We start from the raw sequence: 23002 nt of genomic DNA, 5'->3' as shown, positions 1-23002 counted from the left end.
GGCTACTTCCTGATAGCTAAGGAGGGGACCAATCAGAAAGAGAGGGGAATTGAGCGCGTGGTGCTTGAGCCGGATGTAAACAAAGGAGATATGAGATTTTAAAGTGCTAAATTTCAACAAAGGTGAGCTTTATTTACTATAAGGATGTGGATTACCTACATGTATTGTCTTTTCTTTTAGTTGGAATTATCATTGAACTTATTTTTACACTGCAGGTATATGAAAGAAGAAGAAGAAAATCTACATGAAAATTTGAGTAAATGCAATCTTCAATAACTCCAGCTGATGTCGCCAAAAGATTAGACTCGACATAAATAAAGCTCAAGAAAGACGTTTACCCACAGGCCCAAACGGTATGTCCTTTTGACTAAAAGTAAAACTTAAGATAAAAGTATAAAGGGCCCATATTGCACTATTTTCTGATCTATATTACAATTATAAGTTTCCTCATCACAAACATACCAAGAGTTGTGTTTTGTTTAATCCACACACATTGGAGTAATCTTTTATTATTAGTCTGTCTACATCTCCAACGCTCAAAATGCTCTGTTCCACCTTGTGATGTCATAAATTCTAGTGAAGGTGTATGGAGTTTAAAAACACAGTGGAGCACTTCCCGCATTACCACATGACATCACAAGGAGGAACAGCGTAAATATGCGGGATTTGTGCGTTAGACATGTGTAAATGTTTATTTTCAGTGGAGACAAGCAAATATCTATGACAGAGTATAAGGGTCAGATTAAAAAAATAAATTACATGGGCGGTACAAGAATAAAGTTGTATTCAAAACAAGGGTCGAAAGCTCAAAGCCAAAGGAACAGATTAATGGTGAGTCTCCATTTTTGGCTCTGATGGGCGCACGGTGTCCTGCCCAGGAGCACTCAGCTACAGCAGCACATGGGGGTCAGTCCCGGGAAATTATTCTGGACATTGTTAAAGAGACCCGCATTATAAAAAGTCTACATCCATCATACATAGGTTTTGACTTAAGCTTTTACATTTTTTATTGCTTTGTCGCTTTTATTTTCCTAAACAAAATTGAGCAAAATGCAGTTTTTCTTTCAAAACTGATCTCCCGAAATCAAGTTTTACCATCAAAATGTTCATACTCTGGTCTTGTCTTTTTCTGTGCTCTTTTAGAAGCATGAGAAGAACAAAAGCTGAGAACTGTGTGAACTGAAGAGAAATGTTACAAATGATCTGACCACCTGTGCTCCTGTTCAGATATATGCTTGAATCACATGATCAAACTAAACCAAAATTATCCAAAAAGTTAGACGATAAAAAAAAACTGTAGCTCAAATAAGCGCGTCTTATACGCTATGATGGCAAATTGCTCCTTTGTGTTTGACCTCGATGCCAGCCCTTAAATTTTGATAAAATTCCCTCTTTACTTTGACTATGATTTTATTCTCATAAAATTTAGATTTTAATGTTGAAATGTTACGGCTTTATTCTCGTAGCACCTTCATATTTTATTTTTGTTAACATGAGTTATATACTCCAACGTAAATGTTGACCCTCCACCTTAGAATTTACATAGTGCACCTTTTAAAAAAGTCTTATCAAAAACATTTTACAGCTTCCATATTATTTTGTCAAAGTTTAAAACGGAATAAAAGGGACGACTGACAGCGAATGATTTATCAGTGTCAGAATCTTGAATTTCACTTCCTGTTCAGAGCCGTCAGGGAAAACAAAAACTATAGCCCCTTTGTGCTCACCGAGAAACTGTCACTGTCAACATGAAGTGTGTTAAATGGATTTTACTTCTTCAACTCAGCTCTATTTGTCAAGGTAATACGCTTTAAAATTTACACAGTTTTAATTACTAGAGTTATAGTTATATGCAGAATGTAGAATTAACACTTGACTGTAATTTAAATCCACTAAAACCTTAATGAATATTTTTGTTCTATTTCTACTTTTATTTATTTTTGTAACCTTAGCATGCACAAAGTTAATATTTATTTTTTATGTTTTCTTAATATTATTGTTTAGCCTATTTACCCTCAGCAAATTAATGTTATTATGTAAAGTTATGTAATTATATAACGTATATATTATAATGTCTCTGGTTTGTTTTGTGGCAGGGTGGTCAAGTATTTGCATAAAACTTAAACCACATCACTCACGGCTTTTAGCATGTCCTCCTTAAAGTGGCACTTCATAGTTTTCTATATATTTTAAAGAGCCAATATATTGCTATTCTCTGATCTTTGTTATAATGTTTCCTCATCACAAAAATACCTGGAGTTGTGTTTTATTGACATCATTCATAGTTAATACACAAGCCCTGCGTATTTCATCTGGATTGAAATATATGGATGATTTCAGACCTTGAATATTAATAAACCAGGATTACTCAAATATGTGTGACTGACTTCCAAGCATGTTTTTGATGAAGTACAATATTCTAACATGGCTAAAAGATCACAAGAGTTAAATTTGTATAATAGAGGACCTTTAATACAAATTGAATCAAAATTTCTCATACTGTACCTTACGTTCTTTTCTCTTTCAGCTTTGTTTAATTCAACGACACAAGTGCCTCCAACAAATTCGTCAGTGGTGCCCGATGGAAACTTTACACAACCCGAAGAAGAAGTTAACGGTAATTTGGCATTTCACATGTTTTGTTATTGCACAAACAAAAACACAGCTGTTCTAGATGTTATAATACACTGCAAAACAGGAATATCTCTGAGCTGGGGAGAGTAATCAAAAATTATCTTATCGTCGTCTCGCATGCACCTAATTGTAGAATGTCAAAAAATAAACAAAATATATCGGGGCTGCACGTGGCCTCTTAGAAGCCGTCAGGGGCTGTGTACAGTCAACTCAGCTTCTCTATGAACAGTTTTTAATGTTTATCAGAAAATAACTCAGTATTCAGTTTGAGTGTAATTTTCGGGACATTTAGGGCCGGATTCGGGATTCGGGACAACTTCTTAGATTTCGGGGCTGTCTTGAATTACCCTACGGACCTTCCACTAGCATTCAGCGCACCTTTAAATAATGCATCAAATCTGGTATTTTCAAAAATTTAAATAAGAAAAACTACATTATATCTGAAGGAGAGGTGCAAGAAACACAAATGTCATTTCATATTGTCACCATAGTAAAGCTGTTGTCACTTGTAGACTTACCGAACAATGGGAGGAGTAACCAAAATCTTTACTTTTAAGAGTAAAAGTATGCTGCTAGAAAAGTGCAATTACTTTAAAAAGTTACTCAATTACAAGTATATGAGTAAATGTAACTAACCCACCTCTGGAAAATATACATTAGTTAAAATGACTTGAATTCAGGATCTTAATTTGAGTATTTGTTTGTGATTGGCCTTGATTATTTGACTGTAGATGCTTATGACTTTTTTCAATAACTTTTCAATAATAATATGGCTTTAAGCATTTAATTGAGCCTTTGTCTATAGATTTCTCTGTTTTAGTTTCAGGATTCTGTTGACAGTAGCGCTGCAGTGATTAATCCATTAATTGTGCCTAGTCGACCATAAAAAATAATCATAGTTGTATTTTAAAGGTGCACTATGTAACTTTTCTTGTGGTGTGATGTCACCTGCTTGTCTTTGAGGATGTAGATAGTTGTAGGTAGTTCCACCAGACCAAGTTACAGGAAAGATCTGTGAAGGGGCGACCCCTATGCACAGTAGGAATGCGTGTTTTTCAAGGCATTTGAATAATTCCTTGAATAATGCAAAATAAATGTGTTTATTGCCATACTGTGGAATATAAACAAAGCAACAACATCGTTATCTGGACCATACAAACACATACAAAGGACCTACATTATATCAGTTTTTATAATTAAAAATGTAAATGTTATTAAATCTAAATGTTTTTTAATTAATCTGTACATTTATACATTTACATTTATTTTTTATTTTTTTCTCTATTTACAAGTCTTCAGTCACCATATTCACATTTTTCGTAACAAGTAATGTGGATATTGTCGCATCCCAGGTAAATATTCTTATTACATAAATTTACAAGTATGTCCAAACAAAATATCAGTTGAATCCAGGAAATTTTTCAGTATCATCACCGAAACCAGTATCACATAGATGCGTGACAGATAGATGTAGATGAGTGTTTTAGATCTCTTTTTGATAGCTGCACATCTTTTGGCAGCATTGGCCAGGTCAGTCGTGTTCCGTTTTTAAAATATCTTTTGGCCACATCTGAACAGAGCACCTGTAGATCACCCCGTTGACTCACTGACACTACGTTTTACTACATTTTTTCACTGTACAATGGAAATAACCATTTGACTATAGTTTACTAATTGAAAAAATCGGCTAGTAAAATAATTGTTAGACTTAGATTTTTTGTGCAACTTTTAAACATATTTGAGAGAAGCACACAGAGGAAGTGAGAGCTTCATATCTTAGTTAAAAGTCCACACAGGTCCTCCTCAAGAATAATGCTCAAAAGCTGACAGACGATGGAGATGACTAGTCCCATGTAACCATTAAAGGAGTTTTATTCTAAATGAGAGCTTTTTACTTTTTCATTTTAAGTGTTTACATTACAAGCATGGCCATCTTTACTGTCTGTTACCATTTGAGAGAAGATTGAAATTTGGCCTGAAATAACCCAAGACTTCTATGTATTTCAGTCTAAAGTACAAGATTAACAGACCAATAAGATGGAATATTTATTTGTTTGCAGAGAAAATTGTGTCACTGAAACATTTGTAATTTTGAACCATTCAAACTGAACGTACATTATATAGAAATGCTATGAAACAACTGCAATAATTTTGTCTTATATATATTAATTAAAATCAAGCCAGAAATGAAGCCCCCCCTACTACCCTTCCACTGCCACAAGGCTTGGGAGGGCCCTTTATCACAGTTTGTTTATTTTGTTTGTATTTGCTGCAGTCAGGACCTGTGTAGAATATCTGAATATGCAAATTCCAGGACCTGTAGCCTGGCAACGCCATGGCAACCAGAGTGTTCCGTTTTCACCAAAATGCACCAACCTTTACAGTAAACAGTAATTTCTTGAGTTGGACTCGTTGGTGCAGGTCGCATTTTCAGTCTCTCTGTTCGTTTGGTTCTTTATCGATATTCACTGGTCTCTTTGTGTGTTTTTACTGTTGCTTGTTTTAACAAACACTGTGCTGGCAGCATGGGTGTCCTTAAAAGTAACAACAGCAACAATGGCACTGAGCCAGTGAGGGTATTTAAGGAGATGTTGGACACTGCGGTGTACAAAGACACCTAAGGTGGACAAATGCAGCTGCATTCCAACAGATACAGCGCCAGCTTCCCCTGTGAGCTGTCTCCGTGGGAGGTGGTCCTGGAGCTGGTGACTAAAGTCTGTGAGAGTTTGTGGCCACCCTCTCCCTCCTCGGCCCTGAGCAGCATGTCCTCCAGCCAGCTGAGCGCTCTCACTGTGAGCCTGGCCCAGGCTGTATTGGACAAAGTTCTCCAAAGCCTGGGCACAGAGCAGGCGCAGACTGTGTCCTTCACTGTCTCCCTCAGAGACCTCATGGTGCAGACTGTCCTCCGCACAGTCTCACACATAGTCCCCATACAGAGGCTGCAGACTGAGCTGAGCTGCTCCTCCAAAGACCTGGTCATGTTGGTGACCCGAGCCGTAGCTGCACCGGTCTGTGCACTCTTTGAAGCACAGCAACATGCTGATGTTTACCAAGAACTGATTTCAGACTTTAAGTCCTGCTCCAAGTCTGACAACCTGAAGTCCTCCTCCAAGTCTGAGGACCAGACGTTCTTCTCTAAATCTGAGGACCAGACGTCCTCCTCTAAATTTGAGGACCAGATGTCCACCAAGTCTGAGGACCAGATGTCCTTCTCTAAATCTGAGGACTAGAAGTCCTGCTCTAAGTCTGAAGATCTAAAGTCCTCCTCCAAGTCTGTGGAGCCCTCTATTCCAGACCCTGAGTCCTTCTTTTAGTCTGAGGATATGGGTGTCCTGTCTCAGTCTGAGCTGTCTCCTCAGGACGTGGTCCTGGAACTGGTGACTAAAGTCTGTGAGAGTTTGTGGCCACCCTCTCCCTCCTCGGCCCTGAGCAGCACGTCCTCCAGCCAGCTGAGCGCTCCCACTTTGAGCCTGGCCCAGGCTGTAATGGACAAAGTTCTCCAAAGCCTGGGCACAGAGCAGGTGCAGACTGTGTCCTTCACTGTTTCGCTCAGAGACCTCATGGTGCAGACTGTCCTCCACACAGTCTCACACATAGTCCCCATACAGAGGCTGCAGACTGAACTGAGCTGCTCCTCCAAAGGCCTGGTCATGTTGGTGACCCGAGCCATAGCTGCACAGGTCTGTGAGCTCTTTCAAGGAAAGAAACATGCTGATGTCTACACAGCACCAATTGCAGACTACAAGTCCCTCTCCCAGTCTGAGGACCACGAGTCTCTCTCTCAGTTTGAGGACCACGAGTCCCTCTCTCAGTCTGAGGACCACGAGTCCCTCTCTCAGTCTGAGGACCACGAGTCCCTCTCTCAGTCTGAGGACCACGAGTCCCTCTCTCAGTCTGAGGACCAAGAGTCCCTCTCTCTGTCTGAGAACCTGAAATCCTGCTTCAAGTCTGAGAACCTGAAGTCCTGCTCCAGGTCTGAGGACCTAATGTCCTGCTCCAGGTCTGAGGACATGACATCCTCCTCCAGATTTGAGAAGCCCTCTGTTCCAGACCCTGAGCCCCTCTCTCAGTCTGAGAACATGAAGTCCTGCTCCAAGTTTGACAACCTGATGTCCTGCTCCAGGTCTGAGGACCTGACATCCTCCTCCAAGTTTGAGGAGCTCTCTGTACCAGACCCCAAGCCCCTCTCTCAGTCTGAGGACCTTGAGCCTCTCTCTGAGTCTGAGGACCCTGAGACCCTCTCTCAGTCTGAGAACCTGAAGTCCTGCTCCAGGTCTGAGGACCTAATGTCCTGCTCCAGGTCTGAGGACCTGATGTCCTCCTCCAAGTATGGGTGGTATATAAAATATAGACTTATATAGAGGAATAGTTATCACACATGATACAACAATAAGATTACATTGTCTTTTAATTAGAAATATCTAAAATGGAAAAGGTTTAGGGAGGAAGCAATGTGGTCTCAAACAATGACAATTATTATTAGTTTGAGATGCCTGCAGATTTGTGGTTAATTACCATGACGAGAAAGACATTCTCACTACTTACAATTATATTACGCTCTCATAACTTTTGCCTTGCACAACATTCATATTTCTCCTATATGGTCTTACATGGTCTTTAAATATCCAACATGAGAACATGCTGATTTTCCTTTTTTGCAGTGTGTCTCTGTTGTCAATAGGAAATGGTGCAGGTGCAAAGTCCTTGAATAGCTTTGCTCCCCCCCATCCCCCGTCTTCTGCTGCTTCTGCACATGAACCCACTCTGTGCACGTGTGGTGTGTCTGACCCTAAAACTATTCACCACAGCCTTCACATGCTAAAATGAAACACTTTTTTTTATAATAGGACTAGACAAACTTAAAGGTGCATTGTGCAACTTTTCTGGTGGTGGTCCGCTACTCTAAAATGTTCCATGGTATGACTTTAAACATATCCATCTAGCGTTTATTCATTATGGGTGTTTCTGTTGCTCAGAAATACATTCATTTCTTCAGTGAATAGGTGCGACTCTCCACAGATCTGAATTATAATGTAGGGTAGTGCTCTAACCCAGTGGTTCCCAAACATTTTTTCTGGGGACCCATGTTTTAAAAGTCACAAACCTTCATGACCCAAGTCAATAGGCGTAATTCATAAATCACAAAATAAAAATGGATTTGACCATTATTGAACATTAATGAGGATATTTTATTGTTATTGAGTGATGTGTGTTGTTGAGCATTGTCTCTCTGAACAATTAGTATTACTCAAGTTTTAAACTATGAAAAACAATAATTGAACCAGCAATAAAAAAATCCATAAGTCACCTTTTTTGGTCATTAAATGTAGCCCATTTCTTTTTTTTTTAACATTCAATTGAACCAGCAATATTGAAACAAAATAGTTAATGAAATAATTACAAAAAGATAAAAAATTATACAAAACATGTCTTTCAACATGTTTCAACATCTTTCAACATTTCAACATTTCCAATGAGATAGGTGGCCTGTCTGCATTTTTGTAGAGTGTTCCAGTAAGGGTGCAGTAGGAGAGCGCAACACAGATATCAGTGTCTGAGAACTTTATATTGCAGACCTACGTGCAGATCGTGACAAGACGACCCAAAAAAATAAAAATAATAATAAAATCTCTTATGACCCACCTGAGAGTCTTTGGGAAACAATGCTCTAACCTGCTTGTGATAGATAGGTTTAATCTATACTGTGGAACATTCTAGACAAAGAAATAACATTTCCAGGGAGCTAAGCAAGTGGCGGATCCTCCACTACAAACGTTATGCAGTGTGCCTTTAAGAACAATGTGTATGACCCATAACAATTAAAGGTGTTGAAATGTAGGGCTGAACAACTTACAAAGGTTAAGTTTCTAACAGCATTTTTTTCTGTAAGTATTGTGAGTGCTTTTTTTTTTTTCTTTTAATTTTTAACTCTCAGTGCAATTTCAACGTAGCATGAATATTTCAGAAGAGACTGAAATATGAAACTGCTAACAAAAGAATCACATAACAGATAGAGATCTAAACCAATGAAATGATAGTTATCTGAAGAGGTTTCTATACGTGAGTAAAACAAATACTGTACACTGAGAACATGTACAGTTAGTGAGGAAGCTTTCCTTTTAATAATTCTGTCCCCAAAATGCCCCAAGTCACCAACTCAAATGTGAGTATATTCTACAGTAAGGGCCTGTTTACACGAGAACGCTTGCAGGTAAAAATGACAAAATATTTTATCTGAAGTGCCTTTTGTTTAGACGGTGACAGCATATTTTGGGGCTTAAAAACGCAAAAATCTGAAACTACCCTCCAGATTAGAAAAGTTGAATACGCTCTACCAAAGTGTTTTCGTCTACACTTCCCAAGACACAAAACTCTGGTCAGATCTGCTCATGTTGCATACGTGTTTATGTCGCATACATAAAGTACACAGAAACAAACATGTAGCATGTATACCCAATCGAATTCTACACACTTTTGCATTACCATATGCATGCAGATTTCCTCCCGAAAACACTCATCTAAATGCGGAATGAAAAGTGAAGACGCGACGCCATTTTTGCAGCTTCTTTTCAGACTGTCATCATAAAAACTTAGCCTAAGTGTGTGGGGAATCAGTATTTTGATCTGAGTTTTTGTGGCATTTGTGGCAATGACTCAACGGCCAGGGGATGCCACCAGGCCGAGTTACAGTTCAGATCTGAGGAGAGTAAGAATACATGTTTTTCAGGGTATTTTGGAGCAATCAAAAGCACCTGTAATAATGAAATAATGAAATAAATGTGAAATAGATACACTTAATGCCATACTGTGAAACATCCCGTCAAAGCAATAATCTCCCTGGAGACAAGCAGGTTGCGGATAGCCTGGCTGATGATGATTGTTTGAATCTTTGGCTTCAGCACAAACCTCAGTGCTCCTCTGTGATTGGTGGGCACACGCCAAGATGGAGTCCCATGACGTAAGTTTGTGAAGTCACAAATACCACAAGAATCCATCTTCTTGTGCCTGGTCAGGTTGCGGACGCTCCTAGAGAAAAGTTTCATAATGCATCTTTTGCCTGATTCAGTACTGAAATGTCGTTGATGTCCTAATAAAATTCACAATTTGCAAGTAAGATGGTCTGCGGGATTCTTCTATGTTCATAATGAATCTTTAAAAATCACCAGTGTAAAATACATGACAGCTCTTAAATATTTTTACAGCTGTGTTTTAAATAAGCATGTTGTTTTTTCTTTTCATAGACACACCATACATTGAACCTCTTTCTGGAAAATGTCACTGGACTCTGAAAAAGCTTGAAAGCTCTTCTGTGGCGAATGTGATGGTTTATACAGACTCAGTGGATCGGCTAGCTCAGCAGATCTGTCTCGAGCTCGGCTGTGGAGAAGTCCATGACGTGAAGAAAATCAAACATCCCGCAAACTCCTCCTGTTTATCTGAATGCCAATTTGAAATGGGACAACTCCAGAACTGTTCCACTGAAAATGCCCCGGACTGCGTGGTGATCTCTGAAGCTCTGTGTGGTATGGTGCTTTATTGATTGATTGATTTGTTTGGTAGTGGTGTAATAAACAATGTTCTGGATTATATGGGTGCTTCATCTGCTCATCTTTATGGGAGCAAAAATCCCACACACCAGCTTACTTGCAAAATGTGAGATTTATTAGGACGTACAGTACAACATTTCAGCACTAGGCAAAACCTGAAAAGCTATGTGAAGGCCTCATGCTGAACGTACTGTATGTCCTATCAAATCTCACATTTTGTAATACAGTGTGTGTGATTTTTCTCTATGTTCTTAAGCAAATACCTTTTCAAAACATAACAAAACATTACCTAAAATTGTCAAAGGTCTTATATTATGCAAAACTGACTCTTGTGAGCTTCTAGCCATGTTAGAATGTTATTACTTTTTCAAAAACATGTCCAGAGTTGTGTTTTGTTTCATTCTCACATGTTTGAGTAATCCTCAAAATGCTCTGTTCCACCTTGCGATGTCATGTAGCGATAGTTTTCAAGTTAACAACTACCATTTACCTTTAGTTCAGTAGAAATTGGCAACTACAGGGCTGATCCAAATGATTCTAGTGAATGTGTATGGAGTTTAAAAACAGAAGTTTGAGAGAAAAACTCAGCCTTAATATGCAGTTTGTTTGTTAAACATGTGAGAATGAAACAAAACACAACTCCAGGTCTGTTTTTTGATGAGGAAACAACATTATAACATAGATCAGAAAATAGCACAATATGGGTCTTTTAACTGTTGCAAATAATTATGAATGCCAACTATGCCCCATAATAAACATATAAATATAATAATGACACATGTTACGCTCTTGTCCTCTACAGAAGACCAAATGGTGCGTTTGGCTGGGGGCAAGGACCGCTGTGCTGGGCGGGTGGAGCTGTTCAGGAGGGGGCACTGGGGCACCGTATGCGATGACGACTTTGACCTGCAGGAGGCGCAGGTGGTGTGTGCTCAGGCGGGCTGTGGATATGCCCTAAACCTGAGCGGGCAAGGTGGTCTCTTCCCCCCGGGCAAAGCTGGGCCGGTGTTTTTGGACGATCTGAACTGCACTGGGACAGAACCAAACCTGTGGGACTGTCCCGGTACTGAGGAATCGGACTGTGGGCACAAGGAGGATGCAGGGGTGGTCTGCTCAGGTAACAGAAATAATTCATATGGTGCAGTGACATCACACAGTGGGGTGGGGGTGGGGTCTGCATGTATGTCTATGGCGGGATTTTCAGCAATTATCATGGTGACACACAGGCCCGTCGACAGAAATTTGGGGGCCCGGGCAAGTAGCCTCACATGGATCCCCCTCTAATATATAATAATGCGAAGAGGGTCCAAATCTGGGGCTCAGGAGAACAGACTCCAACTTCTGCCCTGGTGACACAATGCAAATATGCAAATATTGGCAAAAAGTAGGGATGCACTGAACTGAAAATGTGTGGCAGAAACCGAAACCAAATAAAAATTACATTCTTCCCAAATACCGAAACCGAATACCAACAGCGGTTAAGTTTTTCACAATTTTTAAAATATTGCATAAATAGTCTAGAATACATTTTTAAACATGTTTTTTTTAAAGAAAGTAAATGTTTATTTAATATTTTTAAAATATTCTAGTAGCCTTTCCAGTAAGTATACCAGTAAGTTTTTCATTCATATTAGGCTAGGCCTTTAAACAAAACAATTTAAAAAAAAACAAAAAAAAACTAAGTGCGTTAAAGTAGATAAACCCACAGTAGATAGGATAATAATGTAAACAGAAGGCTCAAGTAAATAATAATACTTACACTTATAATAATAAGTGTGTGCTTGTAACCTCATACATTTAGGGTGCACTCACACTAAGACTTTAGCACTGTGCCCAGGCATGGACCGCCATTACTCATATGAGAAGTACAGTGAATAAACTCCGCAACTTGCAATATTCGGCCACCGAATATATTGGGTTGCCAAATATATTTGGTGCATCCCTAGCAAACACTACAGTATACAAGTGTCATGTATTATTGTTATTATTGTTAAAGGTGTACTGTGTAATATTTCTAGTGGAGGGTCCCCCACCTGCTTGTCTCCATGGAAATGTTATTGCTTTGTCTAGAATATTCCACAGCATAGATTAAACCCATCTATCACATGGAAGAAAGGTTAAAGCAATACGCTACATTACAATTCAGATCTGTGGGGAGGCGTCTCTATTCACATAAGAAATGATTGTGCATTTTTAAGCAATACAAACACCTGTAATGAATAAATGCTTGATTTATATGTTTAATGTCATACCATGGAACATTCCAGGCAAAGCAATAACATCTCCATGGAGACAAGCAGGTAGTGAACCCTCCACCAGAAAAGTTGAACAGTGCACCTTTAAATTCAGTCTGAAAGCTCAATAAAAATATAAAATGGCTTTAAACAACAGCTTGAAGACGAATGTGTTTAACTTATGGTTTAACAGCACAGATCAGCTCACCTTTGTAGTAGGCTGTTCTTTATGATCAGATTATGTTAAAACAAAGACCAGATTAAAGTCTAATTTGAGTAACAGAGATCAGACAGAGCTGTGCCTCTAGTCAGCTTCACCCTCCCTCAAAGCTCAAAATGCTTTGTTCCACCTTGTGATGTCAATTTAGCAGCTGTCTTTTGCCTTTTGTTCTGTAGAGATGGGCAATTCCAGGACTGAAATTATACAAACGCTTCTAGTGAAGGTGTATGGAGTTTAAAAACACAGTGGAGCACTTCCTGTATTACCACATGACATCACAAGGTGGAACAGTATGTTTTCCTTTTGAGAAGAACTCAGCCTAAATATGCAGGGTTTGTGTGTCAAACATGTGTGAATGAAACAAAACAAAACTACAGGTCTGTTTGTGATGGGGAAACAACATAATAACAGAAAATAGAAAAAAATTTTGTAATACGAGCGCTGTAAATTATTTTATTTTTCCCCTCCTTGGTTCTTGCAGAGATGAAAGCTGTGCGTTTGTCTGGAGGGCTGGACCACTGCTCAGGGACGGTGGAGATCCATCGTAATGGGACATGGGGGACCGTGTGTGACAACTGCTGGAACAAAGACCTGGCCTCCATGATCTGCTCTATGCTCCAATGTGGCTCGGACCCCAAAAGCTTCTCCCAGTTCAGCCCACCTCTGAGTCACAACCCTGGGCCACTTTACTATTACCACTGCCACCCAGGCGCCAATACATTGTGGGACTGCCTTGAGTTAATCAACCAGCCACACTTATGCAAAGAAAGCAAAGCTGCTGGGGTCATATGCAACGGTAAGGAATAGGACTGTGGGTGTTTTTTGTGATACATTTACTTTTTATTTATTTTTTTATGCATGGGGGAGAGCTGCTACATCTCACAGATATAAGCAGTATAGACAAGATAATAGGAAATTAAAAAAGAAGAAAAAAGGCAACAGCAACAAAACATAACATAGCCATAACATAGCCAAATAAATAAAATAATGTATTTTATTTTATGTAGTGTAATGACTAATGTCTAATGTCTAAGGAGGAGGATGTTATATTAGTTCTGCCTCATAACTGGCTTATTCTGAGATGTATTTTGATTTAGTGTAATATAATACATGTTGAGTTATTCTGTTTTGTCCAGATTTGGGTGCTCAGAAAATTTACATTTGCACTTACCCCTTATCCCCGTCGACAGTTCTGCATCAAAAAAGTGCATTTCTCCATATAAATCTATAAATAATATTGCATGGTTTTGAACAAGATATTTTCTATTCTGTTATTAAATTGGTTTAGCTCAATATTGCTGTTTATTACTAAATACCAGAACTTAATATCCTTGTTTAGAATATTAGACACAGATTACACTTAGGCTATGTTCAGACTGCAGCCTGAAGTGACCCAAATCTGATTTTTTTGCCCCTATGTGACCTGTAACTGATCTTTTAATGACAGTCTGAATGATACAGATCAGATTTTTTTCAAATGCGACCCAGGCCACTTGGATATGTGCTCCTAAAACCTATACATCCGATCTTCTGACATGTCAGTCTGAACGGTCAGGTCACATTAATCCCGCCTATAAGCCAGGCACGGAGTCTAGTCAATGGAGGGAATATGAGGTTAGCAGGCTTATTAATATTTGGGGGGATCGCTGTATTCAGGCCAAATTGGAGGAGTCTTATCGGAATTGGGCGGTTTTTGAAATGATTGCCAAAGAAATGTCCTCCATTGCACATGCGGGACACTTTGGGGGCATTTATAGTTCACATTGGAGACGACAAACAAGTCGCATTTAATTGGAAATGTGTACGATCTCGCAAAAAATCCGAATTGAGCCCTGCAGTCTGAACGTAACCTTAGTTTATTTTCTTTGTATCCAATATTTTTGTATTCTCTCATTATAATAATCAAGACTTTGATTTTACTTTTATTTAGGCGATATACTGACCACCTCAACGTGTATCCACATGTTTCACTGTGTAACTTTTCTTGGGGAGGGTAGGCCACATGTTAGTCTCCATGTAGATATAACTGTTCAGCCTAGAATGTTTCACAGTATGGCATTAAACTTATCTGTCTCTATGGATCCAAGCAGGCCAATTTACACAAAAATGCATGTTCTTAAAGGTATTTCTGAACAACAAAAATCACCTCTAATGAAACAAAGGATGAATGGACTTTTAATGCCATACTGTGGAACATACCATCTCCCTAAAAAAAACTAGAAAAGCTACACAATGCACCTTTAATAGTTGTGCAGTTGTGAGCGATGTGACTCTTTATGTTATAGGTTCCCTTGGGTTTCCAGTCCCCACAACAGTCGAATACAATACAGTAACAACCACTGAGATGGTTACAGGTAAAACACAATGTCAGATTGAAATAAAAAGACATTGACTGACTGAAATTGAAATATGAACCTTATATATTGTCTTCAGAGGGTACCACGGTGATGGACTCTTCTTCTCTGTTCTCTGTCCCGCTCATCTCTCTCACCTCGGTGTGTCTGCTCCTGTTGGTGTTTCTCATCGTGAACACTGTGCTCTGCTGCCACTACAAGAGCCGCCATGGTATGTGGAAAAAAAATATACAAAATAATAATAAAAGAAATACAAAAACAATTCAAAACACACACAGTTTTTAGGATTTCGTGGTGATCGCAATATAAATAGAATCTGGCTGATTGTAAACTCTAAAATAGTGTACTGGCACTTTTAATGATGCACTATGTCATTTTTTAAAGAGTTTTCCAGATAAGGTATTGTAAATTAATTGTAAATTAAATGTACTGTAAATTAAATGTATTAACTAATTAATTGGGGGGGACAAAGGGTCTGTTGTCCAGGGTCCCAGGAACTTAAGGGCCCAGAATTTGACTCTTTTTGTATTCATTTATATCAGAGGGGGTGTGTCTTGCCCTGGATCCCCACATTTCTGTTGAAGGGAAATGTACCCACAATAATAATACGTTTAAAGCCATACTGTGGAACATTTCAGATAATGCAGTTACAGTAATAATCAAATACCAGTAGCTTTTATATTTGAGTTAAACTTGGGTAGTTGTAGCATTTGAGGTTGATTTACTACATTTACATACATTTCATACTGTCATAAGATGGGGCAGTAAGTATTTTCCTTACATGGCTGCTAACATGCCTTCATATTTGTAAATTTTGTACATTTATGCAGGCCCTTCGACAGAAATTTGGGGGCCCGGGGCAGGAAGACTCACATGGGCCCGCTGTAATATAAATTAATAGGAAGCTGGTCCAATTCTGGGCCCCTAAAGCCTTAGGGCCCGGGACAACAGACCCCTTTGTCCCTGCGTATACGGCCCTGCATTTATATAACATATTCTTGACAGCATTCATGATCCAGCAGTCACACACGAGTCAGTCCAAAACAAGGCATCGTCGCGGCAGTTACGAAGACTCCGTGGGTCTCACCAAAGTCTCAATTAACCCAGCCCCTGACCACGGTAAACTACTTTAACTATCACTGCTTTTGTAACCCTGCTGAAGTTTTATTTCATGTTAATATTAAAGGTGAATTATGTAACTTTTCTGACGGAGAGTGCGGCAGTTGCTTGTCTCCATGGAGATAGCTTTGCAAGTTCATCAGTATTTCATCAAACATATCTGTTTCCACAGGGACAAGCAGGTGATGGTGCCAGGCCAAGTTATAGGTCAGATCTGTGGAAAGGTGTGACCACTTGTGTTTGGATAAATATTTTAATACCTTTGTGGGACAGGGCTGCACGATTTTGTGAAATAGTTTAACTGTTTTTTGTTTTTGGTTTGGTTTGGTTTGGTTTGGGGTTTTTTTTTTTTTGTGCAATTGGATTTGCAATATGTTTTTTATATTATATATATATATTTTTTTTTTTTAACTGAAAATTAAGTTAACAGTGCACTGTCAGCATTATCTTTTGCATTAATTAAAACAAGAATCACAAGCGTTTCAAAACATGTGTGTACAGGTTGAAATGACAGGGTTAACTTTTTCCATAAAAGTATATTTGGTTGTTTCTATTCTAATTTAATTACCTATTGATTCGGTAACTGCACAATCTACATTCCAAGTAAGCAATAAGATCTCCATGGAGACAAGCAGATGCACGTCCCCCAGAAAAGTTACACAGTGCACCTTTAAAGGTCATCACATTAGTGATCTGATAAAGTGTTTTTGTGTCTCAAGCCTTCTCCAAGAGTCCTGTGTGGATGCAGCTCAGTGTTGACTCTCCAGTAGAAAAACCGTCCTTTTCCACATTTCACAGTGAGCCATGTTCCTTTATTTACTCCCCGTTTATTTATAACATACAAGAAAATCTGGGGTTTCAAGGATGTTCACAGTATAGTCAAAGTAGCAAAGTTTGCAAAGTTTGTAATCTCAACAAATCACAGGGTGCAATATACACTGTGTCTCAAAGCTAACAGTCACTTTTATCAAAATCTTAAAATATAAAATAAATTATTTATTAAAATTCAAATTAAGTAAAATAAAGTAAGAAATAGTGATGCTAAGACTGTGGCTGCTGGGCACTGTTGTGCACAGAGCCTATTATTAATGTAAAACCTGCTAACCCTCTAGTTAAAGCTCTACAAACATGCACTGAAAAACATGTGATTCTTGTGTTAGTTTAGTAGTTCAGTCTTCTCTCAAATGCTCCTGGATGAGTTTAAAATGTGCACTGTGAACTGAATTCTGATTTTGAAATTTAAATCTGCACTTTAAAAACAGTTTTAATAGGCTTAATAAAGTATGAAGAGAGACTTTATTTCATTTCATAACAAACACATTTTCAGATAGAAAAGTAAAGTAGGGTGGACCACCTTCGGACAGCCAATCACCTCTCATAAGTGTCATATAATGAGGATCATGTTTGAAATAAACTAAATGTTTTATAAGTAGATTAGGCACTGTGTACCCTAAGTTCTGATTTTACAATACTTAAAAACAGAAAAACAGAATTTACTTACTTATGAGAAAAAGTTGGGTACTGCAGCTTGAATTAACTCCCGATATTTACTAAACCTGAATCATCCTTTATAAAATATTTATTTATTCAATGTGAATATTAGTTATGAATTAAGCTTTATTAAATATAATTAAGGTGCCACTGTTTAAAAGTAAACTACAGTAATCCATCAGGTATTTTTACATTTATTTTTAAAGCACAAAATTGATATAATAATGTGTGAGAAACATTTCATTTTGCTGTCTTCACCGAAGTTTGCAGCCTTTGCTCAGTTGCTTCTTCAGATGGATTCCTTATCTCTGGTGCATTGTGTTGTGGTTGTAATTTGCAGTGTTTTGCACAGTATGTTTCCATGTTTTGCAGCGTGCAGGGCGTGTGTGACTTCAGTTTATTCATTTTGTGCAGATTCTCAGAGACACCGAGCTGACAGGAATCCTTTGATGAGACCATCAGATTTAGACCGCCTCCATGAAGAAGGTGCAGCAGTGTCAAAATATCATGAAAATTATAGATTTTAAAGGGCCTACATTACACAAAATTTACCCTTGTGAGCATTAAGCCATGTTATAATGTTGTTACCTCCTCAAAAACATACCTTGTTTTTTATTCACACATTTTTGAGTAATTCTGCATTATTGTTAGTCTTTTTGCATGGAGTTTAAAAACACAGTGTAGCACTTCCTGTATTACCACATGACATCACAAGGTGGAACAGTGTGAGAGAATAACTCAGCCTAAATGAATGAGCGAGATGAATATCGTGATAATATCATACAGAGAGATTTGGATATCGTTACTTCCCTACCAGATAGATAAATGTAATGCCATAGTGGGGAATATTCCAGTGATGCAATAAAATCTTCATAGAAACGTGCAGTGGCAGACACTCCAGCAGAAAAGTTACATAGTACACCTTTAAATATAAGAACTAAACTTTATCATCATCACAGTCATTATATTTAAAAAAAATAATTTGTCTTCTTTTTATATAGAAACTTATTTTTATCTTCTTTTATACAGAAACTTTAACAGTGTATAGAAACTTTTTATAGATACAGAAAACACAAACTTGTCTGTCTGGGCTCCTGTTCAGTAGCCTTTGGAAGATTTTTGATGATTTGAAACACAATCAGAAAAGTTTAGGTTTAGATTTTAGACATATTCACTTCTAACAGTATGGAGACTTATATTTGATGCATTTGTTGTGTGTTGTGTGTTTTGGCAGCGTCTGAGCCTGTTCACGGAGCAGTGACGAGCTGTAATGGATCAGACTTCAGACCAAAGTCACAGGCCTATGACTCATTTGACGAGTCCAGCACCTCGTCTGAAGAAACCTACAAAAACACAACCCCTGACTTCCCACCTCCGCCCTGTAAGCCACTATTTAAACTTTTATTTATTTTTTATGAATTCATATCATCATTATTGTTGTGAATGTTTAATTTAAAGGGTCTATAATACACTATTTTGTGATCTATGTTATAATGTTTCCTTGTCAAAAACATACCTGGAGTTGTGTTTTGTTTCATTCACACATGTTTAACAGATAAATCTGCATGTTTAGGCTTTGTCTCAAACAAAAAACACTCTCTTCCAACTGGTGATGTCATGTGGTAATACAGGACGTGCTTCACTGTATTTTTAAATGCCGTACACCTTCCCTAGAATCATTTCAGCCCTAGAATTAGAGCAGAGCATTTTGAGCTTTGGAGATGTAGACTAATAATGAATGGGTTCTCTAATAAAGGGTGTAAATGAAACAACACACAACTCCAGGAATATTTTTGAGGATGTAAAATCATTCTAACATGGCCTAAAGTAAATTTTATGTGATATATGACCTTTAATTTAACCTCTTAAAATGAACAAAATTGTATGTGTTTTCAGGTGATGAGGACGAGGACGAGGAGGGTCCGGTGTACAGCCCTGTGAGCCCAGACTCAGACACTTCTTCTGGGGAGGACTACGACGATGTGGCCTGCGCCTGAGGACTGATGGAGAATGAGCGAGGGACACTGTGAAACGGAATAAGATGAGACTTTAAAGGGCTCATATTGCACTATTTTCTGATCTATGTTATTTCCTTATTATTTCCTATGTTGTTTCCTTATAACAAACAGACCTGGAGTTGTGTTTTGTTTCATTCACATATGTTTAACACACAAACCCTGCATATTTAGGCTGAGTTATCTGTTCCACCTTGTGATGTCAAGTCAGCCCTGGAATTGCCAAACTTTAAAGCTATTTTCCTAGCAAGGACCACGCCAAGACAATGGAATACGATAAAGAGACATTTATTGAAGGTGGATAGTTGCAATGGCCGGGGGGGAAACTCAGATTGGGGGCTCTGTCTCCAATCCAAAATGGTCATCCAACTGATCCAAACAAACGTATAAATAGGGTTTCTGTGTAATTGAAGGTGTGGTTTAGATAAGCCGTGGTTGGCTGGAGAGAAGGTTGAGACGTAGTCCAGCTCCTGAACCTCAGTTAATCATATCCATTTATTTATCCATTTTAGTTACAGTAATACATTTATTATTTTAGCCTTGTTAAAACTTTTATTTAAAAAAAGACTACAATGTATTATGGGCAGTGTTGGGAAGGTTACTTTTAAAATGTATTCCCCTATAGATTACAGATTACATACACCAAAATGTAGTTTGTAACGTAATCCATTAAAGTACTTAAATGAGTAACATAATCTGAATACTTTGGATTACTTGATTTGCTGTAGAGAAGCAAGACAAGGATATCGTAACATAAGATGTTTTGTTTGCTAAAAGAAAATGAAAAGCCCAGACTTTACTCAACCAAATTAAAAATATTATTGATAGAAGAGGAGACACGTCCACACAGCATGGTTTAGTCCTGTTAAATCCTGTTTAATCCTGATTTAGTCCTGGTTTAGTCCTGGTTTAGACTTGGTTTTAGTCCTGGTTTAGTCCTGGTTTAGATCTAGTTCAGACCTGGTTTAGTTTCCGGCAATGAGTGGAATTACCGAAAAAAAAAAAAGAGAGGATATAGCCCAAAATGTGAAAACAGGAAAATACCACCATGTAATCCATTTATTTCAACAAAGTAACTGTAATCCAATTACCACTCACTGAAACAGTAACTGTAACTGAATACAGTTACTCATAATTTGTACTCTGATTACGTAACTCTGGTACATGTAATATGTTACTCCCTAACACTGATTAAGGAGTATAGATTTCTTTTAAGGTTAACTTGTTGATAAGGTGGAATAGAGCATTTGGAGCTTTATAGCTAGATAGAATAGACAGCCTTAAATTGCAGGATTACTCAAACTTCTGTGAATGAAACAAAACGCAGCTCAGACTATGTTTTTTTGTTTGTTTGTTTGTTTCATGAGGGAACAACATTATAACACAACAAAAAACTCACTCAAGTCAATTTTTTCATAAGATATAGAACCTTTAGAATTGAATTTCCTAAAAACTGAATGTATTATTTCTGTTTATTTTGACAATATTCACCTCTTGTTTTTGGCTAAACAATATTTCTGGGCTGTGACAGTTTCAATGACAATATTCATTCTGGCCACAAGGGGGCACTCCAAGCTTGGAGTTTACAAGGAACCTGTTTTAAAGACTCAACTGTGAAATTTAAACGACTTCAGTTCTAAACATAACTTCATCTGTGAAACTCGATTTACTGTTAGTAATAATAATAACGCATGTAAATTATTGTGTAATATCGTATAGTATTGTACAGTATTTTTACATAGATAGGAAGATATTTTTTTTTCTCATAGGTTAAAAATGTTATTACTGAACAAGACATAAATTATTTTTATTTCATACAACAGCAGTCTATTTGTAGAACAATAATAAACCCAAAAAACAAAAACAGAAAAAAGAAAACATTAAAACTCAACTTTAACTCAATTTTGACTTGGATAAAATAAACGATTAAATCAACCTTTTTTGCATTTTTATTGAAAACCACCTGAACAGAATCACTATTATAATTATTATTATTATTATTATTATATACACATTACTATTTCCAACTTTGCTCTTGCTATAAGTGTGAAGATTACGCTCTACACATATGAGCTGCCAAAACCATGAAAAGTATTTGACTAAAGGGGATAAAAAGACGCAAGGAGCTTTGCAGAGATAAAAAATGTCTCTGTGAATCATATATTTGGTTCAGATTGAGTCCAGAGCTTTGCATTGAGATAAACATGAGAATTACCAGCAGATCTCCTTACGAAACACAATCTCTTTCACATGGGTTCAACCTCTCACGTACTTAGCCTGTATACACTCTCCCTTTAAAAACTACCCTGCAAAAACACATATTGCTTCTATTTGTAAAGTTAATACATTTATACTTACAGGTTATAGTATATTTATTTTGTAGTTTTGTTTTTTACTCAGATGTTTTACTCGTGTAGATTATTAATGTTTTTGTTTGGTTTCAAGATGTGGTGGAAGAAGTACTCAGTTTAGTAAAAGTACAGATACTGGAGGAAAAAAATACTATATTAAAAGTGTCACATGAAAAATCTACTTAAGTTTAAACTGTACTTAAAGAGTAAAAAGTAGAAGTATTTTGTGCAGATTTGGAGGTCTAATAAAGCTTAAGATGTTGTGATTTTGATACAGAAACAACTGATTCTGACTGACTGTTTTTTATTTGAATATTTTTGTTTAGTCAAAGATTCTTTTACTTTTCAGTGCAGTTAAAAATGTAGTGGAGTAAAAGTAAAAAAAAATTATCCACTTTAAAATTTAGCCCACTTACAGTAAGTAATGTACAGATACCTACAATTTATACTTAAGTACAGTACTTACTAGGAGACTGGTTTCAAGTCAAGATAATTGGCTAAACCTGGATATTTTACTAAATTACTTAACTTAAACTACTTAATTTAACTTATTTTTTTTACCTTGTGGCAATTAAACTTGATACAGGGTGATAATAAAACACAGTAAATGACCAGGTTCAATAAATATATAAATAAATCTAATATAGTTCAAACCATTTCAATGTGTCCATTTTGTTTTCTTTTTTGCAGTGTATGCTCCATAAGAAATTACCTTCTTTATAATTATTTATTTCACTTTATTTAACTACTAAATAGCAAGAAGTCACAATCTCTAAAAATGTTGGAAATATGAAACACGAATTACTAACAGAATATTATTATTGTAATTTTAGTATAATCAAGTTTGAGATCAGAGTGCACAGAATTATGCTGCTAATCTAATGTAAGAATCTACAGCGTTAGACCACACACAAAGAGAGACAGAATATTTTATTTTTTTGGTTGCAGTTTGTCTGTCTTTAAAGCTGCACTGCGCAACTTTTCTGGTAGAAAGTTGTCCCCATGGAGATGTTATTGCTTAACCTGGAATGTTCCAT

At 37.4% G+C, this 23002-nt stretch overlaps 1 protein-coding gene across 3 annotated transcripts; it reads left to right on the top strand.

Moving 5' to 3' along the window:
• Positions 1–1693: 1693 nt before the first annotated feature.
• LOC110168929 (T-cell differentiation antigen CD6-like) lies at positions 1694–22623 on the top strand. Of its 3 annotated transcripts, XM_020934422.2 has the most exons (12): positions 1694–1800; positions 2528–2617; positions 9876–10157; positions 10984–11298; positions 13117–13431; positions 14921–14989; positions 15069–15200; positions 15995–16108; positions 16828–16905; positions 18014–18085; positions 18834–18980; positions 19496–22623. In XM_020934422.2, the coding sequence occupies exons 1-12, from the start codon at positions 1749–1751 to the stop codon at positions 19594–19596; spliced, it is 1767 nt and encodes a 588-aa protein (XP_020790081.2). In that variant the 5' UTR covers positions 1694–1748; the 3' UTR covers positions 19597–22623. The 3 variants fall into 3 exon arrangements, with proteins under 3 accessions (XP_020790081.2, XP_020790083.2, XP_020790084.2); XM_020934424.2 differs by lacking the exon at positions 16828–16905 and having other exon boundaries at positions 1730–1800; XM_020934425.2 differs by lacking the exons at positions 16828–16905; positions 18014–18085 and having other exon boundaries at positions 1730–1800.
• The last annotated feature ends 379 nt before the right edge of the window (positions 22624–23002 follow it).

Source organism: Boleophthalmus pectinirostris, unplaced genomic scaffold (assembly GCF_026225935.1).
Source record: "Boleophthalmus pectinirostris isolate CB_2022bp ecotype Guang Dong unplaced genomic scaffold, ASM2622593v1 HiC_scaffold_21, whole genome shotgun sequence".
Classification (NCBI taxonomy): domain Eukaryota; kingdom Metazoa; phylum Chordata; class Actinopteri; order Gobiiformes; family Gobiidae; genus Boleophthalmus; species Boleophthalmus pectinirostris.
The sequence above is the reverse complement of the archived record's forward strand: the minus strand, read 5'-3'. Positions and strand labels throughout refer to the sequence as shown.